Source organism: Pelodiscus sinensis, chromosome 2 (assembly GCF_052426305.1).
Source record: "Pelodiscus sinensis isolate ZL-2025 chromosome 2, ASM5242630v1, whole genome shotgun sequence".
NCBI lineage: Eukaryota > Metazoa > Chordata > Testudines > Trionychidae > Pelodiscus > Pelodiscus sinensis.
The window spans coordinates 64,362,486-64,382,076 of record NC_143053.1 but is presented as its reverse complement, the minus strand read 5'-3'; the positions used below and the strand labels follow the sequence as shown (position 1 = coordinate 64,382,076).

At 38.1% G+C, this 19,591-nt stretch overlaps 1 protein-coding gene across 3 annotated transcripts in view; it reads right to left on the bottom strand.

The window, feature by feature from the left end:
* TOX (thymocyte selection associated high mobility group box) overlaps window positions 1-17,637 on the bottom strand; it is a 293,213-nt gene extending 275,576 nt beyond the window's left edge. The window contains exon 1 of one of the 3 annotated variants that reach the window (XM_089776251.1): window positions 16,833-17,637. In XM_089776251.1, the coding sequence (XP_089632377.1) occupies window positions 16,833-16,940 (108 nt within the window). In that variant the 5' untranslated portion in view covers window positions 16,941-17,637. The remainder of the gene's footprint in view (window positions 1-16,832) is intronic. The other 2 variants (XM_089776250.1, XM_006113629.5) reach the window with 2 other exon arrangements.
* Window positions 17,638-19,591: the final 1,954 nt, after the last annotated feature.

Here is a 19,591-nt window from a genome sequence, read left to right as displayed (position 1 = left end):
AGAGCACAGTACTTTACATTAAATGCAGTTATAAGGAAGAACAGCAACCTTGGAGTGACTCATTCATAGGAGCAATTCATAGGTTACACTGGGTATGAAAGACAATTTCAGAGTACCGCAGGAAGAAAGGGAGTTTTATAACAGAGGTGACACCAACTAATTTAGAGATATAGGTACATACAGTACAGGATACATGCTGTACTCTCTACATGCTTTTTATAAACAGAAAATAAGTATCCTTCACATATAGACACTACTTCTGCAAATATTCAAGACTAATTCTGTCCAGCACTAAAAATTAATTCATTTAGGATTATTGTAAATGCTGATACACTATTAAAAATTCAACACCAAAGAGAGGGGAGCTTTATATTTGTGCTTCATTGAATTTTAACGCAAGATGCTAAGAACTGGAGAATGTACTGAAGAAAGCTACTGAGAAGCATCAGCATTCCTATGCAAATGTGGGTTTTAGGACCTTATTTCAATCCATACGGTAAAGCATTGTGCAGGTGTAATTGCGATACATGTTGAATTATTGTTTCAATAATTTTTTCAATAATTTTGTCATCTGTATGATAATTATATGTTTTTATAATCAAATGTTTAATTCCACAAAAGCAAGAAAATTCAGAGTTAAACTGAAATATCATTCTTAGAACACCCAAAAGCATTTAGATACTGCAGGGTTTCTCAAAGAATGGATAAGCCAGCACACAACAGGTGCTGCAGTAACTAGAAAGTTTCAAGTTGATGGAACTCGAGCATTAATTCTGACTTTTTTTTTTTTTGCTTTTGTAGGTTTAAAAAGGCTTTTTAACTTTTTTTTTCAAACATTCCCACTTTGTGTTTAATTCCCTGACAGTGTTCTTCTTCAATGCTTATCTGAAGAGTCAGCTGTAGCAACTGTTTGCCATTTGGGCAATGACCCCAGTAGTCATCCTCAAAACTCAATCCTGCAGAATACATTTGCAACCTTCTTAGTCATACAATCAGAGAATGGGCCTGCAGCACACCAATCTATCTGATAAAAGCAGAGAAGACAAAAACAACAAAAATTAAGCCTCCATAATAAGAAGCTGGTGGACTAGCAAAATGGAAGGAGAACCCATGTAAATGAGCTCTCTGCCTTCTGTGCTCCATAATTCTGAATTCTTAATTGATCTTGCTCCCTTTGAGCTGCTCAGATGTAGGCCTGATCCATAGTAGTCTTTATTTTATAGATCTGTTTTTTGTAGGTATATAGATTTTATTTAATAAGCTTTGTTTTATAGCAGTTGCAAGGTATTAAAATATATTTTGTATTCATTATTATAAGTTAGTAAGAAATTGTTTACAGAATAAATTATTTCATCTTTATCAGACTGTAAGAAATCCTGCCTGTTCCTTTGTAAGAGAAATGGCTCTCTCTGAAATGAACTGTCCTTTATGTAAGTAAAAAATGTGTGAATACGAGACAGAAAATGCCCTTCTGAGTAGCAGAGTTTGGAGCTGTTCAGAGGTTCATGCCAGCACTACGTGTATAGGTCTGGTTGTGAGAGGGTGAGCTTACATGCGCACAAGGGGTGTGTTACCAGCTGCCAACCCTTCTCACTGAGGACATACACACCCATGAAGATGCAGAGAGGGAGAGTGGGCCAACCATTGCTGGAACAGATCTAACATCACTTGATCACTCCCATACCTGTGATATCATCTGGAGAGCAAATCCGGAATTGTCTTATTTGCCATGAAGGTCCTCAAGATGCAGGACATGGTAAAGATGCCCTAATTCTCCAATACCTTACCTGTGTCCAGCCCCATCAGCACACCACTTCTTGTTGCTTACCTTTAGTTATGGGGATCCTTCTTATACCTAGGTTCTTAATCCTTTGGTTTACCTTTCATTGACCTTGTTTGGAACTGCTGAATAAATACCCACATTCTACTTAGTTTTATTTCTCTTAAGGGGCTGAGACCAACCCCAATGATAGAAGCAGGTAGGTGGACATTTCTCTACGCTGGTTCTCTTTCAGCCAGGCACACCAGTCAATAGGTGTGGAGATAATTTTCTTTGAAAACAGCTGACTTTAAAAAAAAAAATCAAGATTAGCAAAGGATTCCAAATCCACTTCTTGAATTAACTGTTAAATATTAATATATATTTTTTAAATTATCACAACATGTTTTAGAACTAAAGACATATACAGAGGTGTCTGTGTGTATTCAGCTTATTCATTCCATTCTCTTAATATCTTGAAAAAGTGCACCCTCCTCATCGTGTTTTGTCTAAGCTACTAGGGAAAGATACCCCCAGTGCCCTCTTAGGAGATAGCCTCTCATCCTTGACATTGCACCCTGGGGCCTGAGGAGAAGGAAAGACTGCAGCAAATGTGCAGGATATGCAATGCCAACATCATGACAATAGGATAGTTTGAAAGAAATACAGTTGATGGGCTGTCACATAGTGGGATGTCACATAAGCCACTTCCCCTTTCAGGTGCAGTCTTTTGGCTTTCCAGGACTGCTATTCCCACTGCAACCCCTGAGGTTAGTGTAAGACTATTTCTGAACATGCTGAGTTCTGAGCCTTTTGGGGGACAGGAAGGCATTTCTTCCTCCTTCTACCCTCCCCCCACTAAATTGGCATAAATTTTTCACCTTCTTCTCAGTATCCTGAATGCCCAGTAAGCACAGAAGGCTGTATTGTGTTAACACTGTTGAAATTTGGCAAGGGTCCAGAGCAGGTACTTGGTTAAGGGAATGTACAGCTCCTAGGTGAGCCCAAGCACAAAAGGAGGAATAAGAGAAGGTTATCCCTTGTGGGTGGCTCCTAGTTCAGCAAGGGGCTTCATTTCTTTTGCTAGTATCCACAACCTTAACATCAGGAAAGGGTGGAGGGCAAGATTCAACAATGTTGCTGAAATACCAGTTAAAATTCTTTGTCAGGCAGAGGACTAAGAGTAGCCCCATTCCAAGTTGCACTGAACCTGTTATTCCTGGACAGATTAACTGGAGTTGAATTAAGAAATCTGCCGCCTATTTAAACTATATCAGGATGTTGTGTGTCTCTTCCTGCTGAGCATGAATCCACAGAAAAATACATTATTTTTAAAAAATCAAAAAGGAAGTATATACTTTCAGAGTGAAATCATGTATTTCATGTCTTGTTTCATTCAAGAATAAACATTTATATGTGTATTTTCTGTTCTCAGAATAAATGGAGAGGCTTAACTTGAATGACACAAGCAGGGGCTGCTTTAATACTTTTTCTGCAGTGTTCTTTGCCTAATAAAGCTCATTACAGTAATGGCATATTTAAAAGTATAAAACATTCAACTAATATAATATAATTATAATAATATCATTCTCACTTCAAAATACATTTTTTCTTCACTGAGCTTTCATTGTTACATACAAAATCCTTATTCCTCTTACAGCCACTACAGGAAAATGTTACAGTGTAGATCACCAGCAGATGTAAATTGATTTGAATGCAGTTAAATAAATTTACACCAACAAACAATCTACTCCAGAAAATGTATCAAACAAGTATATTTAAGTGAACGCTATACTTTTTAAAAAAAAAAATAATGGTAACTACTCTATACTACAGTAAGTTTACTATTATAATTTTGTAAATGAATATTTAAATATAATATTTTATGGATGATCTGGCAGTGACCCTTACATTTAGACTGCTTTCCATTTTATGTTATAAAAGATTCTTGTAACTGTGGAAAAGTTTTACCATCTCTATTGTTTGCATCAAGTTTTACCACCTCATTTGAAATATGGCATCATGAAAGCCTTTGTGATAGAAAAGTACCTTTTCTTATGAAATTGTGTTGAGGTTTTACTGAGAAAAATCATTGTCTTATTTTTTGCTTGCATTCCTCAGGAAAACTTTGGCAGCATACTGAAACAATATCTATCCTCAGGCTGGACCCTTCCACCACCAAAGCAGTAGCAGACCCTACAATGGGAGCTGCAAGGCAGCTGTAGTGTGAAGGAATAAGGAAAAGTTGGTCCAAAAGTAGGTGGAGCCTAGCCACTTTTTGGGACTTGAGACATGGCACTAGCAGCCCATCTCTTCTTTGGGCTACCAGCTAATACAGTTAGCCCCATAGCACAAGTATGGCAGTCTGAACTGCAATGCCGAATTGGTTCATGGATCAAACCCTGCTGATGATGCATGATGGGAATGGATGGAATTAATTTAATCCAGTATGTCATCGTGGGGTATTTCTACACTGCAGTGTAAGCTCAGGATTAGAAGAATTCTAAATTAGTTGACTCTGGGTTTGTTAATCTAGGGCTTGAATGTCTACACTTGTTTGTTACTCCACGTTAGCAATGGTTGAACTCTGGGTCCCAATCCTGGGCTCCAACATCCAAAACCGCATTTTTTGAGCCTGAGTCCAAACACCCATACCCCAGACTTCCTAATGTCTTCCTAAAACCCTTTGTCCTCTGGACAATCATGTTGTCCCACACTGCACCATGAATAAAAGAAATTGGACCATGGGACTGTTGGATACATTTAGCTGACTCCCAGGGCACAAGTCTATGGGGGCTCCGTCTCTAGTGCGAAGAAATAGAGTTAAAACCCTGGGTCTCAGCTTGACTCAGGCCAAGACCCTCCACCAATGGCATCCTGGTTCCATGACCTGGGTTCAGTGATTTGTGTGTAGACAGAAGTGATGTTAGGCTTGAGTTCAAACCCTGGGGCTTATACTGCAATGCAGACATATCTTCAACCACATATCAAAAAGCCAAATTAAAAGAAAATTGTTTAGATTGAGAAGCTGAGGACTCAAAAAAGTCAGGAAATGCCAGGTTTAAGTTACCTGAGAACCTTAATTCTGCACTCTAGTGCTCTTGTGCAGTTTTAATCACACAATCACATCCTGTTCTTTCTGAAGACCACTAGCTCCTCGGGTACATAGAATGGATGCACAAGATTGTACAATCAAGGTTCCACAAGTTTAGGCTTAAAACAAGAGTAACGGGATGTTGTTCGATGGTCTGTTATACAAGAGGGCAGACCAAATGATCTAAAGATCCTTTCAAGGTCTTAAAAATCTCTGAATTATTTACACATCTCATCTTTATACAGTCCCACTTAGCCAACATGTTCAAATGTTAACATGGCCCTACACAAGGAAGTAAGAAGACATAAATAAGAGAGTACTTTCGGTCTCAGAGCAAGGACGGGAATTACTGAGTTTGCTACAGTTCCTTCCCAGGGTTCTTGCTGGACCAGAGCAGACTATCAAGCAAACAGTCTGTGTAAACCATTGTGTACAAAATAAGTTCTACTGAAAGTTCAGTAAAGCAGACTTGACACTTTGTTTCTTTCAGAGTTCATATTTTAAAACAATTTATTTAAAAAGGCTATTGATGGTGTTTTATTGATCAGTTTTGTTTTAAAAATGAAAATCAGAATCCGGTTTAAAACATCACAACATAACAACAGAAACATTCATGTTTGTAAGCTTTTGACTTCACAATTTTTAGCTGAACTGATGTTTTACTACAGAAAATGCTCAAGTGTATTTTCTCAATGGCATCTTATAACAACACTGTTTACGCAAAAAAAAAAAAAAAAAAAAAAAATCAGCATTTAGGGCCCGATCCTCCAAATGAAATAAATGAAAAAAACACTGGTTTGCAATCAGACCAAAAGTGATGTATTCTTACAGTCCCTACTAAGGCAAATTTTCCCCTGAAATCAGTGAGGTTTTTTTTTCCAAAGACTGGCCCATACACAATATGTACAAGAACCCATTACTTTATTCACAAGTACAAAAAAAACCCCACAGTTTCCTCATATGTTATATAAAAGCACAAGTTACTGAAGGGCTATCCAGCCCAGTCAATTTTTCCACTGGCTTTATTTTTTTAAACGAATATTGATCAAAGTACTCTTCAGAAAAATAAAAAGTAGAAAGATAAACATATTTCTCTTAGCTAGGAAAAAATATGTTCTGGCAGTCTCTGGCCAACTTACAATTGAAATAAATTTACATAATCAAAAATACATCTTATTTTTTTTAAAAAAGGTCTACAGACTGATTTAACACATTTTTTAGCTAAAAAAGTTTAACAACTACAAAAGTATTTTGCTTTGTAATTCAATCCTGAATTGCACATACCTATTTTCCCCTTCTTTGAAAAATATACCAATTGCTTATTTTAAAAAAAAAGTATTTTGGCATGGCTGACCTGTAGAGATATGGAGCTAAGCAGAGTCAGTGAATCCACTCACTCTGATATGCACACATGATATGCAATTAAAATCTCCATTCACATTCCTACGGGGTTGTCAATCAAGAGAAAAGCCTTTTTGACAACATTCAGTGAAGCGTACCAACTAACTGCTGAACAGGAACTTAAACAGTAACAGCTTTTGTTACTAGCAAGAATGGATTTTACCAAGATTGGGTTGAGTTTCTAAAGAAATCATTATGTTCAACATTTTGGGGTTTTTCATTAAAAATGAAAATATGTCAAAAAGCTTTTGTATGCTATGCTATGATATTATGTAATACATGAGAGTTTTCAGATGTGAAAAAACTAACCTTTGACTATAAGAAACAATTTAACCTTTTACGTTTAGAACAATGATAACAAGGCAGTTTACTAAGGAAAAAGGACTTTTTTGATCTGTTTGTTATGCCTCAGTGGATAAAGGTGTCTGGGCACAAATTAAAGTTAGGCAATCACTGTCCAGGTATCAAAACGATCCAGCTAGAATAATACATAAAACATTCACAACTTATGTGAACCTATTACTTAGTATTTCAGAAGTACTGTATATGCCTTATATTTTAATGAAGGAGGCTCTCTAGAAAATATAACGCACATAGAATCTTTTCAAATGAACGATGAAGATGCCATGCCTATAACTTAGTTACTGTTTAATACCTAATCAAAGAAAGTATACCTCACAATAGCATTAGTATACTTTAAAGTCATAAAACTATAAAAGCAGGGCACAGTAAAAAATGAATAGACTGTGTTTGATAATTTGCTGCTGCTGTGTATTTTGAGCAGCTAACCTTGGACTACAATTCTGAAACAAGTTAATATCAGATATTGAAATATTTGCCTTCTTACTTATCATGCTCTCTAACTGAAGAGAGAGCAGATGCATCCTGACTATTAACAGTCATGACAAATTGCCTTACTAATGAATGTTACACACTGAAGGTGCCATAACTGATTAAACTACAATTTCCCACTACCAGATAGAGAGAGACTTGGGAACTCCAGCAGTGGACAACTCTGATGTTCTGCCAACAGGCCTTCAGGGCATAGTGTGGTATTTAAAAAAAACACACTGTAAAATCCATATGAATATATTCTAAAATACTATGTGAATACAACAGGTTTTAAAGAACATTAGATGTAGGTTTATAGCTGATGAGCCATGTAAAAAGGATGTGTTTTAACAATTTCAGTATCATTACAAGATTGTGTTAAGAATATTTCTGTTGGGTTTTTCCATTCATCCGCCCCTCTCCCCCCAAAAAATTGCTCGTGCTTTGCATTTCACATAAAATCTTTCTTTTGTCAGTTTCTTTGTTGGTGCAAAATTGGCAGCAGTTCAAATTCAAAGTACTCCTATTCATTTACTGACCATTAAACCAATGTCATTCTAGTTCACATCAACCAGAGAGCTAAGCTCTAAAAAACATAAAAGGCTTGCTTCACCACTGACGAATAATGTGTACATTTTTACAGAGCTTAAACCTTAATGCTTTGCCTGAAACTAACAATACAGTATATCTTATCATTCCTTTTTCACAAGCAGCAGCTGCTGAAACGCTTGCCACTTCAAAATATCAATTGCTTGCCAGAGTTATCCTCAACCCACCCTGTCAAACTCATGTATATTGTGCAGTGAAAATGGTGCAGGACTGAAAGCTAGAAATTGTGTCAAATTTTGCTGTAAGGGTATGATGTGCAAAGAACAACGTATGACAACCGTAAAGACTACAAACAATAGCAGAGGAGCCAGACACTACATACATCACAACTGTGCCAGTACATATTTTATAGTATGTATTATGTATTTAAAGCATGACAAATGTATCATTGTAAACTACACTACACAAAATAGAAACCCTTTAGCTAGTTAAGCTTTTTCCATTTCTTTTGATGACAAATATGTAGTTAAATTTCTCTTCCTTTTGAGCATATGTCCACAAATCATATAGGAAAAAACCATAAGGTTTTCAAAATGAGTAACAAAAAAAACAAGACAATAGTACAAGATGAGAAAATGAGATTTTGTTCAGCTAATACTTTTGTTTCTCTCTGGGAAGATATGGCCAGGGTTACCTTAAAGAATATCCGAGGCTAGGCAAAAGAAATACAATAGCACTGTGCTCATAAATTACAGTATACCTAATTTTAATGCAGATAAGTGTGGGTCTATTGATTTGCATGTTTCCCTGGCAAAATGGAAATTCCATGTGAACATGTTCTTTGTCTGATGAAAATACATTATAAGGCCTTTATGAATACAACATTTTATGCCAAAAAGGAAATGTAAGAATAAATAGTTCACTAGCATAACATATATATGAACTCAAAAGAAAGTATGTGGTGGGAGGGAGTGTTTGTACATATATATTACACCGTTTTTTCATACTTCATTATGTTTTCTTTAAGAGGTACAGATTACTGCAAAAACGATTCTCTTCAGAGTACAAACTTAAGCTAACTGAGGGAAACTGGCATCATAACACATCCAGTTAACTGTAAAGGTGACCATAGTTTTACTAATACTAAATTAAAGCAACCACAGATTGTCAAAATGGAAAAAAAAACATGTCTATGAGGAAAGATTAACATGAATATCTATTAATCTTTGCACAACCCAGCTTAGGTTGCAAAACCTTTAATATGTAAGTTTCTAGAGTGCCATTAACTGATATCTGACTAACTGAAATGAATATAAATGCTTAGAAGGTGTTAATAAATATTTTGGAAAGAGAATAGGTGTTTTAGGTGGTTGGGGGTGCTGACCTTTGCTGTGTTTATTAGTGGGACAATGATGCATTATTAACACACAGCAGCTGTACCTGAACTGCTGCCATGAACATAATAGCCTTTTATAGCCATCAGGGGAGTGAGATAGGAGGCCTTTATTAACCACTAGACATGATTAGCACATTATGTGAACTTTAGTAGGCAAATTATCTCTTATTGAAATATGTTGGCTATAACTAATTGTAAACATGATTTTAAAACCTTCCCAATGAAAAACTAAGAGTTTTGCTACTGTTTTGCGTATTGTTGGCTAGCAATCTTAAGGAAAGGGGTTTCTGTTCCATGTGTACGATCTACTAAAACAGCTATGCCTCAAAGACCTGACTTGACTAAGATCAAACTATCAAAGTACTTAACAACTCCACTTCATGAATATTAATCTTGAGAAATAGAACATAAATGAAACATTGCCAGCATCATTCAGTAAAACTGTTAATGAAGAAATTTGTTTAATACATATTTTTATATTAATGTTATAAGTAGTTCTTAAATGAAGAAATTTGTTTAATACATATTTTTATATTAATGTTATAAGTAGTTCTTAAAAGATTAGTTTTGTAATACATTTTCAAGAGTTAACTTGAAAAAGTAACACCATAATTTACTTCAAAAAGCTTAATTTTGGGAAGGATTATCCCATTAGCCTTAGCAAATGAACACAGTACTGAGAGTCCATTATGAACAGTCTTTTATGGCCTAGCAGAAAGTCATTAACATAAAATAAATCATTAGCTTTGATATTAAGCTTCTACTATCTGCAGGTTTCTATGACTAATGTTCATAACTGCATCTGCCAAATGAAAAAAATACACTTTTCTGAAAGGTTATCTTCCCATTTTACTATTATTTTCTGCCTTTGTATTATTTATTACTATTTCAAGCTGATACAAATGTGATATACACATAAGGAACAAGTATTTTCTGTTGTATACAGACACAAATTTGTATGCTATTTCAACCAAAAAGATGACCTGTAAACCATTTATGTATGCTTTACAACAGGAAAATATTAACTCTCTGTATTTTGCTTTCTTTAAAATAAGTGATCTGTTTGGTTAGAGAATGGAATAAGAAATATATATCCACTTTCCAGTAACTGTAACTGAACAGATTTTCACCTGCATGTGGTATCCGTCACATTTCTCCATCTGACTACTTTCCTTGTGTAGAGGTTATCACTTTCTGATTTCAATCAGAGTTCTTGAACAATGAACACGGGTCTGGGCCCCATTATGAATATTCTTGTTATATGAAATATTTGAGAAGCAGTATCTACTCTGGAACCTTTAAGACCATACAAAGATCTATTAACAACATTAGGAGACAAAAGCACTACAAAAGAAACTCCATTTCTGTGTTTAGCTGAAGTGTTTAGATACATGTGCATATTGCAAATGAAAGGTTAGATACATGTATCAGTACAGTGATGTAAAACACAAAAACTAAAAATAAAATATGCTGTATAAAAGATCATAGGAGAGAGAATACCATAAGCATGAATATTAAAAATAAGAACAGTATGGACCTTTGTAGTAAACAATTTAATTTTGAAGATTTAGCTGAAAATGAAAAGCTAAACACTTATTTTCAGTCAAATTCTTGGCTTACTAATGTAAGATTGCTTAAAGAACAACAATGAAGAAAGCCTATCCCGGAAAAACCAAGATGAAAAGAATTTTGCTTCTTAGCATTGACCATTATGGAGGGCAATTTTGTTACTGTTGTTGCTGATGCTACACAATCAGTATCTAAGTATAGTATATTACCATGTTACCATTTTCAAACGGTATGCTGTAGGGGAAAGTGTTATGACCAAGAAAATCTCATTCAGGTTAATGTGAATTCCATGTTTTAAAGTATTATGGAAGTGCTGCTATAATTAACAGTCTGTTGGCACTTCCATTATAAACCACATTTTTTAGCAGTTTATAACTCAGTCTTTTTTAATGAGAAATTACTCCTTGGATAGAAAATTGGCACATAGGTTGTATAATACCAGCACCTATGCAACCAAAATATTTACAGTGATTAGGCCAGATTTAAACTGAGCATTTTAGTGTTTACTCCCTATGCTAGGTGTTCATAGGGCATGTGTCCACTTCACACAAAAAAATTTAACTGCTACTAACTGTCACCATTTGACAATGACCTGTCATTTCACAGACCAAATACTGCATGGACCTGAAGATTCTCACCATTACAAGAGGTTTATATTGAGTCACACTTCCAGAACACAGGGAAAAGCTTTTGCTCCCACTATCTGTCATGTCTGCTCTCAATATGGGATTTCAGTCTCTAGGAATTTTGGTGTACTGCCTATCACAAGTACAATATTCACTTCATTTGAAAAGCACAGTATAAAAATGGAAGACTAAAAACTGTCCATTTTCATGTGACACTATGTAAAGGAAAATCCTGACTTAGGGGAAAAAAAGGAAAGTTTTGCAAATTCTAGGAATTGCATTGAGCAAGCTCCCTGTTAATGTGTTGAGTACCCTTAACTCCCACTGAAGTCAATGAGAGCTGAGTGCACATTTTCTCACAGGTCCAAGCCCTTAGTCTTTATGATGGCTTAGTGACATTAGCTATGTTTTAATTTGAATGAACACACTGTACTCCCAATTTTGCATAGCCAAAAGTGTTGTTTTAGCTTTTTGTCCATAGACCTCACGACAGCTACCTTAAAAGGTAATGTTGCACTGCTGAAATCCATTTTTCTAATTGAACAATAAAATGTTACTTTTCAAACATTTAAAATGCAATACAAAATAGGAACATTTAGAATGATCATGAATATCATCATGTTAAAATACAGTATTGGTTGTAGAAAGTTTTCTCAAAAGCCCACATATACAATATTTCCTATAGTCTATGAAAATCAGGACATTCTTTCAAAAATACTAGAATCTAAGCAGGAATAATTAAGGTTTGCTTGTATCCCTGGGACTATATACTAAGGTCTAATCTAAAAGTTCATTCAACGTCTTAACATGTGACATTTCTCTGTAACCCCTTACAAGGCTTCAAAGCTTGTAAAAATCAACTGATTAAAACACCAACATGATGGTTAAATCTTTTCTCCAAGAACCACTAACAAATATTAAGTATGACCAGCATGCACTTAGTGACCAAAGCTGTTCAGGGGAAAGAAAAAAGCACACCTTACGCAATATGAAGATTTAATAGTATCCTCCATGTTACATGATATACTAAAATCCCTCAACAATACTGATACACTTCTAATTTTAGAGTTCTTCTTGGGGCTCCCAGCATAATATCAGGAACAGAAAAGTATGACTGGTGAACCATCAGAAACAAACAAAGTAAACTTTGGAAAGTTATACTCATAAGACATTTTGTAAAGAAAGAAATATCTGTATTATACTTAGGCCTGAAAATGTAAAACATTCCAACATACTCAAGAACTTCAGTCCACTGAAGTCAAGTCACTAATAAAATTTACATCTGTTTACAAATATTACCTGTGTTTTTTCACTTCATCATTACACAGGGTTTTTTAAAATTTTGTTTAGTCTTTGACTGGGGGAGGGGGTTCCTCTCATTTTTTAAGTTACTTACATTCTCTCTCTAATCAGGCTGTATTTTTCCATTGCATTAACAACTACCAGTGTATACAGAATGGATGAGTTGTAGACTTCTTATTTCTAAACTAGCTAGACTACAATTCAGTGCATAATTCTGCAAGGCTAACCATTGGGAGCAGTAAAGACCATTATTTTCTCTCCTAGTATTGGCAGAGATCAGCATCCCTGTCATTAGCAGTGTCAAAATATAATTATATTACTGATCCTTATGTGAGCATATACTTAACAGATGGAAATACAGTAAAGTTGAAAACATGAAAATGTTTCTTCAACTGTTCCTATAATACCTGTGGAAAGAGACTTTGGAGATGGCAATACTCTGAGAAAAGAAGGAGGAATATTATTGCTGTATAGGTATATGTATAAACTGATTATCAGATATCTTCAAATAGAACAAAACCCAGACAATATTTTACTACTGAATTCAAATAGTGTTCATATCAAACATAATTTCTTTTTGTAACATTTAAATTCAATTAAGAGATAGGATGTTACTTAAAACAGACTTCAATTGAAAACACTGTTCTTATTAGTCCATAAATGTCTGAAATGCAGTTATGCTTCAAGTTTGAAGAGATGAACAGTAGTATTACCTCAAGTCTAAATCTGTCTGTCCACTATGTTATTTTAAAGGCTGACCTATATACAGAAGCATACCATCCACTCTTGTGTGTTTGTATAAGAGATACCTCACACAGTTGCCATAACCAACATTGTTTGCATTGTTCTTTCACTTTTTTCCTTCCATGGGTTATGTGAGAGAAACAAGGAAAAGTCTGCATAGCAAGATATGCAAAATATAGCATGCATTTATGCTAAATAGAGGAATGTTCAAATAACATTCTAAACATTCACGCCTAAATTTATAAAACAAAGATCTAAGCAATCTTTGGAAACAAAGACTGCCCTAAAAATGCAGCTGAAGGGAAATATAGGGCTGCATGATCTACATTATTGCATTTTCTTTTAAGAAGGAATCAGGAGTGATTCATTCTGACTATAAATACCCACATATGCATATGTAGACTGCATAATTACATACCTAAAACAATTATATGATCAATAAAAATATGTCAACTGTTTAATTATAAAACTTTAGAGTCCCTGACTATTTGGGCAATCCACCTAAAGTAGTTTAATTACAGTAAACATTTCACAGAATAAAGTTAATCAAAAAATCTTTAATTTTTATCTAAAAAGTCCTACAGATAAGGATCCAAACTCTTCAATCATTATCCAAGCAAAACTTCCATGATTTGTCAGAGAGCAGATCCTGTTCTAAATGAGGATTTCAGGATTTAGCCCAAGGTAAACAACATCAAATGAAACTAGACTATCATTCTACTCTGGAATATGGATCCATCACACTTCAGAAAATGATACCCTTTGCTTTAGACATCAGCTGTAAATAGTCCACCAAACTTTCTGAAAGCAAGTTATATAAACCTCCTCCAAGACACTGAAAACACATTTATGAAAATGAGTGACATCTGAATATTTTTAAAGCAACTATGTGTTTACAGCAGGACAGATAAGTTTCCACAGCAAGGTTAATCATTCTGGGTAGAGGGACTGAGGAAAGGGGGAAAATGAAATGTTCAGTAAATGCATGCCTCTCAAGGGCCTAGCAAACCTATTCAGTCCATTTAATATAATCAATGATCAGTGGCAAAGATGTTTGATAGAGACATGTTCATGCTATAGAAGGTATCTTATATGAAATATTCCTAATAAGTCTTTTCCAAGCATAAAAATTGTGTCTTATGACTGTGCATTTTTTAAGTCCATTATCAGTCCTGCCTAAGTTAAATAGAAGAGTTACAACTTGTCTACAGAATGAGTGCCTCATTTGCATTTAAAAAGAACAGTTTGCTCCTTCATACATGGCATGACTTAAAAGGAGCTTCAACCAGCTAGTAAAAAAAAATCTGAAAACGACTTTCTAAATTAATGTATTCGATTTGCAGGGCAACCAACCAAAAATGATTTAAGGCACTTAATTGGAAAATGATTTAATATATTAAAGTAATTCCTGATTTTCCAAAGCATTTAACTTTTAAATTAAATCTGGCCCAGTTTCTCAAGAATGATGAGTGAAATGTGTATTCAAGTCATTACCTTCTTTTTGAAGCTTTAAATCATTGATAGGTTTAATAACGTTTGTCCAGTTTCATTGCCAAATGGGTCTTCAGACACTTTGGTGCATATGTCATTAATTCTCCCCATTCTTCACTACTTAACAGAACTTTAAGGTTACAAATTTACAATAACAGATTATACCAAAAATATTTTATATGGCAAGTCAGAGGCCCAAAGCAGTAGCATAATGATCACTATGAATGCTTAAAAGGTACCACACACACACTCTCTTGCATGCAGCTCTCTCTTTCTCCCCATATTCTATCGTCCAAAGTTCGCTCTTCTCCCAAACTTCTCCTGATTTTATATAATGTAAACTGTGGTTACTTAAACATTGCTTAAAAAAAAAAACTTCCTCTGGGATCTCTTAAAACTTCTTTAGGCAGCAGTCACAAAGGGACTAATTTAACCCTGAGTTCTCTAACTCCAGTGACTATAAAAGAGTTACACCAAGAATTAATTTGGTCCTTTATGTTGTGAATGACTACCACCACGAGGAGGGCTTCATAGTAATGCTGCACACACTGATTCTAACATTATATATGACTTTGTTTCTTTTTATCACTGAGTCTACGCAATTGCCAAGAGCGAAGGGAACAGCCTTAACTATCTTTTTAACATATATTGTGAACCCACCATGACAATGGACAAGCAGAAAGCACTGTAGTGTTTTCTCAATGAGTTAAACAGAGTCTTTGCAATAACCATCTCTCCCCCTTCTCGGAGCGCGTGTTGCAAAGGCTGGGTGGCAATAAGAAAGCACAGAACCCTCTTAAAGAAATACCAAGCAAGTCTCCTTGCTGACTAACACACTAGCAACAGCAGAGTTTGCTTTGCAAAAACATATGCTGTATGTAGCCTGCCTCAACAGCCTTCCAAGCCAGATTTTAAACAGAACCCTAAAACACACAGGTTTAAACAAATCTTATAAATGCTTGTTCCCAGATTTCTTCCCTGGCGTGGGTGTGCTCAAGAAGTGCTTTGGGTGGCTTGGACTTCCTGATTATTTCTTATTGCTAGCGTTTTATTCATGGGCAAAGCCCATTCCACAATAGCAGAGAAAGTGCAGTGCATAAAATACCAGCTGACTCCAGCCACTGACACAGTAATAATGAAAATATCCCTCATCTCTTCTTTGTGGGCAAAAGGATCGCAGCAGCAAAAAAGAGTACAAGAAAACCCTGTGCTTGGGTCTTTTGTAAATCACACTAGCCTGCTTTGCAATTCCTCCTTCTGCCGGGTTCTTGTAAACTTCTCTCTTTAGAGACATAACCCTATTTACTGTGATTTAATCAAGTTACAGAGGAATTAATAACGCAGTTGCACAGCCAGAACAAAGTCGATCTTCTGTGCAGAACAAACTTGTCACCACCCATTTAATTCTGTACACAAAATAAAAAGCGTGGTCCCGTCATCACAAATTGCTAAGTACAGGCTTTTCGTGAGCTTTGACACATGAACGGGAGGGTTCACACAGAGCTTTCCATTATGTTTTGACTCGGGGAAAACAAATCGAGAGAGTTTGTGTTTGTTTGTTTGGGAGCGAAACAGAAGACAGAGTTTGCCCGTTCATTTAAATTCTCACATGGACATCCTTTTCCCACACTGTGGCTCAGAAAGAATAACTACTGAGACTTTCCGTTTGGGGACGATGTTATGAAAAATATTCTCCTCCCCCACTCCCCAACACACCCCGTCCGCCTCCAAACTATTCTGGGATTTTATTTTAGAGTCATTCCACACGAGATAGATAAACAGATACACACACACACGGGGAGATTCCCAGCAAGAAGCGAGGAACCAGAGAAAATGCTCTCACTTTCCTGCATCATCGAGGTGCATGTGGAAAACACCCAGAATTTGCCTAAAATATAACATTCCCCCCCCCCACGCCAACAACACCCACCACGCAAGAATGGCTTTGGTGTGCTGCTTTTGCTTGAGTGGTTAAGTCAGTATGCAGCCTGCCAAGACTTAGCTCCCATTCACTCACAGCAAAACAACCCCCCAGATAAAGCACCTGAAACAAAACAAAACGCAAGTCACCTTGTTGCAGTAGTAGGGGTCCAGGCAGGGAGAAGGTCCCAGGCAAGGGGTGTCAGGAGTGGCCGCAGGCTGTGGTGGTGGAGGTGGTGAATAAAATCTTACGTCCATTTCACTAAAACATCAAGCAAACTCCTCTCCTCTTTCTTTTCTTTCTTTCTTTCTTTTTTTTTCGAGCTAGCGTTCGTGCAAAAAAAAAAAAAAAAACAACAGAAAAGACAAAAACAAAAAGCAAAACCAAGCAGGTTGAGAAGAATCAGCAAGAGGTGCCTGAGTTTAGGAGAAAAAGAAACACCTTCCCTGCCTCACATCCGTTGGTGGTTTGTAAAGAAAGAAAGAAAAAAAAAACTCTTCCAAAAAAGCACCAGTCTGCAGATGCCTGCAAGAGAACCACAGCAAACCCTCCTTCTCCTAGAGCAGGGCAGGTAACTTGGAGTATTGTTTTCCCTGCACACACATGCACTGCTCGCTACCCCAGGGTGTAGATTTCGCTCTGTATTGGATTCTCGGAGTTGTTTCTTTTCCTCTCTGTCTCTTTCTTTTTTAATCTCTAGCAGTGAGAGTGTTGGGCGCAGGGGGAGGGGGTTGTTTCTCCACCTTGAGGAGTGGGGAAGGGGGCAAGCTCGTCCACTGCACACCCTGGAGGTGGGGGGGAGTGGAGGCGCTGGGCTGGCCCTGGAATGGCTGCCCCGCGCAGCTCGCCGGGAGGAGGAGAGGGACCCCGTGTGCGCCGCTTCCAGAGTCGCGGCTCCGAGTGTGTTTCACACAAAGGGGCTCGCGAGCGAAGGGCCATTCGCGGCTGCCCGGGACGGGCTGGGGAGTGCCGAGAGGGGGCGCTGCAGCACCCCCCAGCCGGCACCCCTCCCTTTTCCATGCTCCGCCGCCGCCGCCGCCCGGCCCCACCCCCGGCCAGTTACTAGGGTGCCTCCTCAGCGCGGCGCTGCTACCCGGCTGAGAGGGGGAGAGCAGCCCTCCGGGGGGCGGGGGGAGAGCAGGAAAGGGGGGGGGGGTTAAACCAAGGGGGCTGCAAAGGGGGGAACGGGAGCACTTAACTGGAACCCAGGAGCTCTGAGTTTGCTGTTCCTGACTCTGCTACAGGCTTCCCTGGTGTCCCTGGGCAAGTCACTCATGGAGCCTCTTCACTGGGGTAACCGCCAACCACATGGAGGCTCAGGGCACCAGTCAGCCAGCACCTGGCTTACACAGCAGGGCTGATGTTTGTCTACAGCCTGGGCTCTGAGCCCCAAGATCTCAGAGCCTGGGCTAAAACCTGAGCTGGGCACTCTACCCTGCAATTATTAGCCTGGGAAACCTGGGCCCATATGCCCCCAGGGTATGTCTGCACTGTAGATTGAGCCAGGATTTCCTGTTTGAGCACTACTCCACCCCCTACTTCCACAAACAAGTCAATCTGTCCTAGGGATGGGCTAGAGCAGTGGTTTCCAACCTTTTTAACCACAAGAGCACTTTTTCAATTCAAGTGCACCTAAGATCTACCTCAAACCCAAATACCCTTGCTCTGCTTCCTTTCCACCCCTTCTTTGAGACCTTGTCCCTGCTCCACCCCTTTCTCCAAGGCCTTACCCTGCTCCCTCCCTCTTCCTTCTTCCCCCATCCTCACTCAATTCTACCAGGCTGGTGTAGGGAATTGGGGTGCAGGCTCTGGTCTTGGGCCAAGGAATTTGGAGTGTGGGAGTGGCTCGGGCCTTAGCCCAAGGTGGGGGATTGTGGTACAGGAGGGAGTTCAGGGTACAAGTTTTGGGAAGGAATTTGGGTGCGGGGGGACTCGTATTTAGTGCAGGAGGTTAGGTGTAGGAGGAGGTTCAGGGCTAGAACAGGGGTTCAGGAAATTGGCTCTGGCTGGGCACCATTTAACTGAGTCAGTTCTGGGTGATGGAGCAGTGGGGTTAAGGCATGCTTACTTCTGCCCTGGCCCTGAGCTACTTCTGAAAGCATCTGGCATATCCAGCAGTGGCTCCATGGCATCATGTGCTGCCTTCATCCATAGACACTGAGCCCACAGCTTCTACTGGCCACGGTTTCCCATTGCTGGTCAATAGGAGCTGCAGGAGTGGTATCTGCAGGCAAGGACAGCAGGTGGTGACCCCCTGCTCTGCCTTTCTTAGGGGCTCCAGGGATTTGCCAGCCACTTTCAGGAGCAGCAATTACCACAGGGATAATTACTCAAGCCACAACAGATGAGGCACTTTAGAACTCACTACTCAAAGGATTACATTTAAGTATAAGAAGAAATGAAAATTATGAAATGCACAGACCAGTCAACACCCAAAAATGACACCTTTTGCAAGCAGTAAAAGAAGTAACATATGTGTTGGGTTGGGAGATGAGAGTGAAGGACAGTGTGACTATGTCTACATTGGCATTATTTTGCACAAAAGCACAAAAACATGCTGCCTGTCTACACTGGCGGGGAGTTCTTGCGCAAGAACACTGACATTCTAATGTGTGAAATCAGTGCTTCTTGTGCAAGAACTATGATGCTCCCGCTCAGGAATAAGCCCTCTTGCGCAACTGTTCTTGCGCAAGAGGCCAGTGTAGACAGGCAACATGAATTTCTTGCGCAAGAAAGCCCAATGATTAAAATGGCCATCGGAGCTTTCTTGCGCAAGAGAGCATCTACACTGGCACGGATGCTTTTGTGCAAATGCACATCTCTTGCGCAAAAGCACATGCCAGTGTAGACGCTCTCTTGTGCAAATACTTTAACGCAAAAACTCTTGCGTTAAAAGTATTTGGCAAGA